The sequence below is a fragment of the Oryza glaberrima genome, chromosome 2 (genome assembly GCF_000147395.1).
Source record: "Oryza glaberrima chromosome 2, OglaRS2, whole genome shotgun sequence".
NCBI classification, from domain to species: domain Eukaryota; kingdom Viridiplantae; phylum Streptophyta; class Magnoliopsida; order Poales; family Poaceae; genus Oryza; species Oryza glaberrima.
Genome location: NC_068327.1, coordinates 20,529,087 through 20,535,344, shown reverse-complemented (window position 1 = coordinate 20,535,344; position 6,258 = coordinate 20,529,087). Strand labels below are relative to the sequence as shown.

At 47.0% G+C, this 6,258-nt stretch overlaps 1 protein-coding gene across 1 annotated transcript; it reads left to right on the top strand.

Moving 5' to 3' along the window:
- Nucleotides 1-213: 213 nt before the first annotated feature.
- LOC127761014 (protein PSK SIMULATOR 1-like) lies at nt 214-5,935 on the top strand. The gene is made up of 12 exons (XM_052285220.1): nt 214-1,133; nt 1,486-1,811; nt 1,901-1,993; nt 2,087-2,177; nt 2,606-2,699; nt 2,802-2,899; nt 3,018-3,087; nt 3,196-3,299; nt 3,800-3,916; nt 3,998-4,074; nt 4,160-4,204; nt 4,845-5,935. The coding sequence occupies exons 1-12, from the start codon at nt 807-809 to the stop codon at nt 5,461-5,463; spliced, it is 2,061 nt and encodes a 686-aa protein (XP_052141180.1). The 5' UTR covers nt 214-806; the 3' UTR covers nt 5,464-5,935.
- Nucleotides 5,936-6,258: the final 323 nt, after the last annotated feature.

Sequence of the window (6,258 nt, the reverse complement as noted above, 5' to 3'; positions counted from 1 at the left end):
ATGAGGATGAGAGGGGAGAGGGGCCCTCCCTGAAGTGAAGTGGTGGTGTGGTGGGGGTGGGGGTAGTCGACAAAGCGCCCAAAGTCAAACCCAACCAAAAGTCATTGGCTCCATCGCTGCGGTGGGCTGACAGCCCGTACATTTTTTTTAATCCACCCCCGACCGTGGACTTTGCACCATTTCGCCCCCCCTTTTTTTAGAAACAAAAAACCCACAAAAAGTCGCCCACCCAAAGCTCGCCTCGCCTAGCGACGATCGCGAGCACTCCTCCTCCTCCTCCTCCTCCGACTCCGATCAAATCACACCGGAGAAACCTCGCCGTCCGGCCACACCGGCGGCGCGCGCTCTCTCGCTGTCGGGGGGGGGGGGGGTTGGCGGTGGCGCAGCCGCGGGGCGAGAAAAATCTGGTCTCGGACGCCCGGCTTTGTTGACTAAAACCGGGCGGGCGGCGGGCGGCGGCGACGACTTCGCACGCGATCCGCGCCTTCCTTCCTCTTCTTCCCTTGTTTGGTGCCTCGCCTCGTCTCTCCTCTATTTCTTTTCGCTTGGTTTAGTTGGATTTTTGCGTTCTTGGTGGTGGTGGTGGTGGTCGTCGTCGTCGTCGGCAACGCGGGAGACTTAGCGTTCTTGGTGGTGTTCGCGATCTTTGCGGCGTCCAGTGGCAGTGGATTGCGGTGGTGGGATTGGCGCGGATTCTGTTTTGCTCGTTTGGTTGTCGATCGCCGGCGGTGGATTCCGGTGGTGGAGGTGTTTGGGTTGTGAGCTCGTCGGCGGCGGCGGCGGCGCATTGGGTGTTGGGGGCCGAGATGGGCGGCGTGTGCTCGGCGGGAATCCCGGGGGACAGGTCGCCGGCGGAGCTGTCGTTCCGGGCGATGGGGCTCGTGGTGGAGCAGGAGCTCAAGGCGTTCCCGGCCGTCGCCGGCAAGGTGCAGGGGAAGCACAAGACGGCGCCGGTGGAGGTGGCGCCGGAGCCTGATCCGCCGCGCCGCCTCTCCCCCGAGAAGGCCCCCCGGCTGTCCACCGGCGGCGGCGGCGGCAAGGCTCGCCGGTCGGTCTCCAAGGAGCCGCAGCTGGTGCGCTCCTCGTCGGAGAAGCTCAAGGCCGGCAAGTCCAGGACAAGCACCTCCGGCAAGGCAAGTCTCCCGATTCTTTTCCCCCCTCCATTTCTTCAAGCAACAGGATTAGCATTGCCATTTGGATTAATAGATGGTTAACATCGATCATGAACATTTTTGCTTCAAAGTTGAGAGACTGCAAGATGTGGACTCCGTCTTACTTTGTTGACGTAATTTAGGCATTTCTTACACTGCAATTTGTAGCATAAACAATGAGATAATGATCTAGTTGCCTTTTATTTTTATTTTTTTTCTGTGTATGTGTATCAGATTGTGCATATTCAGGCATGAGCTTTGCATTTCTGAATAAGCTCTCCTGACCTGCTGGCTGCTGACCGGTTTCCACCGTGTAATGGTGCACTCTTTGCAGGCTTCAGACAAAGGCTCGGTGTTTGGTAGAGCCAGCACATCTGGGATTGGGAAAGCAGTGGAGGTTTTGGACACACTGAGCAGCAGCATGACGAATTTGAGCCCTGTAGGTGGGTTTGTGGCCGGCGCGAAGATGAAGGGGAGCCCACAAAAGATTCTTGCGTTTGAGGTTGCCAACACAATAGTGAAGGGCATGAGCCTGATGCAGTCTCTGTCCAAAGAAAGCGTCAGATACTTGAAGGGGACCGTCCTCCGATCGGAGGGCGTAAAGCGTTTGGTTTCTAGCGATATGAGTGAGTTGATGAGAATTGCTGCAGCCGACAAGAGGTTTGTGATGGATGAGAGTGATCTTGTTGCTCTAGTTCTAACTTCCATGATCTGTAAATGAGATCTTCACATTCTGGTCATCTTTGCAGGCAAGAGCTGGCGCTATTTTCGCGAGAGGTGATCAGATTTGGCAATCGTTGCAAGGATACTCAGTGGCACAACCTCGATCGCTATTTTTCCAAGTAGGTTCACAGCTTCACACTGATTACATGTCCTGATGATTGATATCAGAGTATGATGAACTCGGTTTTGATCTTGTGCTTGTTTGCTTCCAGGCTAGAATCAGAAATTACGCCTCAACCAAACTTGAAAGAAATAGCAGAAGCAGAGATGCAGCAATTGTTGACACTGGTTCGGCACACGGCTGTGAGTACATTACACCCTTAAATACTCCCCTAGTCACGAAATAATGCGATCATAGAATGTGTGCAACCACGATAATTTTGACAGAACATTCTCTGGAATATATGGTTTCAATGAAAATGATACGAGTGAAATATTTATGGTATAACACACATATTTTTCTGGATATATGATAGTAGAATTCAGTGATCAAAGTTGCTACAGTTGAGTTTGAAAAGGAAAAGGAAATGTCACGCTTTGATTTTGGAGGCAGTATGTATTTAGTGGTTATACTGAAATGAGAATCGATTCCAAGTGTTATTTATTATGCTACTATATCATGTTTGCGTCAATCATTAATCTGTTTGCTATGCATATTTCACCCCATGTCCATCTGCTCCATGCTAGCTTTTCCTAATACAGTTTCTGTTTCATTTTTATATTGTTCATAGGATCTGTACCATGAGTTGCATGCATTAGATAGATTTGAGCAAGATTATCGCCGTAAATTGGAGGAAGAGAAAAAATCAGTTGCTTTTGAAAGAGGTACACCTATCATCATCAATACCTCACACCCTTATAGATTGAATTAGGAAGCCATTAGTCGTTCCCTTTGAGAATGATTGTTTGAGTACAATTAATGAGCAGGGGACACTGTTCAGATTATAAGGCAAGAATTGAAGAGCCAAAGGAGGCATGTGAAAAGCTTGAAGAAAAAGTCCCTTTGGAATAAGATGCTCGAAGACGTAAGCGTTTGTACTGAAATTTGCATGAGATGAAATGTTTGTATAATGACAGAAAGATAACCCTGTCATCTGGGTTTAATGGTTAATCTGAACCATGTAATCTTCATTCTGTTTGTAGGTCATGGATAAACTTGTGGATATTGTCCACTTTTTACATGTAGAGATTCAAGAATCTTTTGGGACCTATGGTATGCCTAGTTGCTCAGAATTTTCAATCATCAAGTCACTAATTCAGTATGGTTACCAACTGATTACTTTGGACTTCTCCATGCTTTTGGTCTCCCTTTTTTCTGTAGATGGAGCTTTACAATTGAATCAACCTTCAGAGAGCCGTCAGACGTTAGGATCAGCTGGCCTCTCGCTGCACTATGCCAATATCATTTCACAGATTGACAACATTGTAAGTTTTTCTTCAGGTTATTTATATATTTTTCTGTTCATGTCAATACACAAAATTTAGATGATCTTAAGCTTATCAGGTGAACTGTCAATGTTTTCCCATAGGATTTAATAGCTGGTGATATTTTTCCATACTATGATATTATCCGCTCGAAAGTATGGTCTGTATTCCCCCAAGTTATGGCCATACAGGACAATGGCATGACAAAGATAGAATGATAGAATTTGAAAAGCCACTTAAGTTATTGGGATTCTTAAACTGCAATGGTTTCTTTCAGAACTGCTGCTTTTGTGTTCAGGCAGTCAACCTCTGTAAATGTTACAGTCACAACTCACAAATTTTTGCTGAAAAATATATTTGTAGGGTTAGAGATCTTATGATTCTAGTAAAGAAAATAATGCAAATTATACTTCTACTGAATTGACATCAAGTACAATTATTTGTTGAACATTGACTGAATTACTGAATCTGTTTACTGACTTGATTTTGGCTAACCGAAGGTTTCCCGAAGCACCGTTCCACCACAAAGCACAAGAGATGCGCTCTATCAAGGACTGCCCCCAACTATTAAGTCTGCTCTTCGGAAAAAACTACATAATTGCCCACAACCACAAGAGGTATTTTGATGCTTAATAAAAGAATCGCTCGATAAATTGCATTAGTGATTCACATCCTAAATTTGTGTCTTGCTGTGGTAGGTTCCGATCACTGAAATCAGATCTTCAATGGAGAGAACCTTGCAATGGATTATCCCTATTGCCAACAATACAGCCAGGTATAGCACTGAAAAGATCCAGCCAGCCTTTGATTCTACTCCAGATACTGACGTTCTGTTCATCATTGCTTGTATGCTACATCAGAGCTCACCATGGATTCGGATGGGTCGGCGAGTGGGCGAACACAGGGTTAGATGCTCATCATTGCTCATCCGTGCACTCCATCAATTAATCAGTCCAATTATTGTGTTATCAAAACATGAGAAAACAGGACCAAAAATTATTGAACAAGAAAAACACTTCGCGCTGTTGATTTTAACAAGTTCAAAGTTCAAACTATAAATTACTCCCTCTGTCCCTAAATATTTAATGCCGTTGATTTTTTTAAACATGTTTGATCGTTCGTCTTATTTTAAAAAATTTAAGTAATTATTAATTCTTTTCCTATCATTTGATTTATTGTTAAATATACTTTTATTTATATATATAGTTTTACATATTTCATAAAAGTTTTTGAAAAAAAAGGGTTAAACATGTTTAAAAAAGTGAACGGCGTCAAATATTTAGGGTTGAAGGGAGTATAAAACTGTAGATTGGTCGAATGCTTGAATATACATCAAATCAGTTAGAGTTGTTCCACAGGAATATTACCACATTTTCATCTGGAAGCATGTACGTACGAGTTGCATTGCTGTATTGTTATATTATCTTTTATACATAATATATTCCATATCATTATCTAGCCGCATTGCGTGTGTACAGTACATCCAGCTTACTGAACGCAAGAAATTCTCATCATGTTTAATTCCAAACTAATTTTTTTACACAGGAACGATGCGATGCGGAGGGCGGCTGGGCAGCCAGACGTGATCAAGATCGAGACATTCTACCATGCGGACAAGGCCAAGACGGAGGCGTGCATCCTGGACCTCGTCCTGTGGCTTCACCACCACATCAGCTACAGCCGCCCAAGCAACGGTGGCAGGTCCAGGTCGCCGAGCAGGTCGCCGGTGCGCTCCCCTCCCCTCACGCCGCCGCACCAGGTGCCGACGACGACGTCGTCGTCCTCGCCGCCACCGCCGGCGGTGGCGAGGCCGAGCGGCGGCACCGGCGGTGGCCTCACCAGGGAGGACCGCGCGATGCTCCAGGACGTGTACGCGGGCCGCCGGCGTCGCGCTCCCGGTCACAGCAGGAGCCAGGAGCTGTCGTCGGCTCGCGGCGCCGGCGGCGACAGCTCGTCGGCGGTGGCGGCCGCGGCGCAGCTGAGCAAGAACGACAGGCTGAGCAAGAGCAGCAACGATGCTCCGGCGCGGAGCGGCGGCGGCGGCGGCGGCGGCGGGAAGCTCTTCCCGCTGAGCAGGAGGCCCTCCTCCGCTGTGGTGTCGCCCGCCGTCGACTTCGACATCGACGGCATCAAGGCGCTGGCGGATGCACAGAAGCGGCAGTGACCGTGACGTCACAGCCACCATCTTCTTCTCCGCCGCAAATTTTGCTCAAACTGTCCACTGCTCAAACGCAGCGACGCCGGAAAACCGTGAGAAAAAATAAGAGAAAAAAAATCAAGAAAGAAATGGAGATGGCCAGATGATGAGAAACCAAGATCGGTGATGGATGCTTAATTAGGGTGTGATTGATACATGATCAATTAATTAATTAATCGCCATTGTATATTGTAGGAGAAAGAAAGAAAAATAGATGGATAGATAGCCCAAGAATTGCAGCTGTCAGGTACTGTACTACCATGAGACAATCATGGATGGACATGTTATATAGTACTCCAGCTGTGCAATGCCTGAAGACTAGTAGTACTACTGCATATATCAACAGACTCTGCAGGCACATATAGATAGTGACCAAAAACCCTCCTGCTTGTGAATTTCAACCCTTCTTGTCTTGGAATGGAATGCACAGTTTCATTTCTGTTTGTCTGCACTGTTCTGTGCAGGTACATTCACTCCATGTGCTGCACTACATGTACAATGTGGGCTTGCATGTACCCAAGTTCATGAGATTGTTGGAGGGGGGACCCTTGCAAAGATCTGCTAGCCTCTCCTCGCCCTGTGTGGGTCATGGATGATGGATCAATCCATGCATGGTCCATGAGGGAGAGGGAGCAAAGATTCAGGAAGAAACAGGGAGATGATCAGAGAGGTTCAGAAAAGAAGAAAGATAACATGGACGATCGCATTGTCCTTGTGCCATCCTCTGGCTGGAGTCCACTCTCCAGCTACTACAGCTGTGGA

Bases quoted from the DNA above. Each gene is read 5' to 3' on its own strand.
- LOC127761014 (XM_052285220.1), top strand. From the start codon at position 807: ATGGGCGGCGTGTGCTCGGCGGGAATCCCGGGGGACAGGTCGCCGGCG. The intron at 1,994-2,086 runs GTAGGTTCACAG...GTTTGCTTCCAG, and splicing joins CTCGATCGCTATTTTTCCAA to GCTAGAATCAGAAATTACGC. The intron at 3,300-3,799 runs GTAAGTTTTTCT...GGCTAACCGAAG, and splicing joins TTTCACAGATTGACAACATT to GTTTCCCGAAGCACCGTTCC.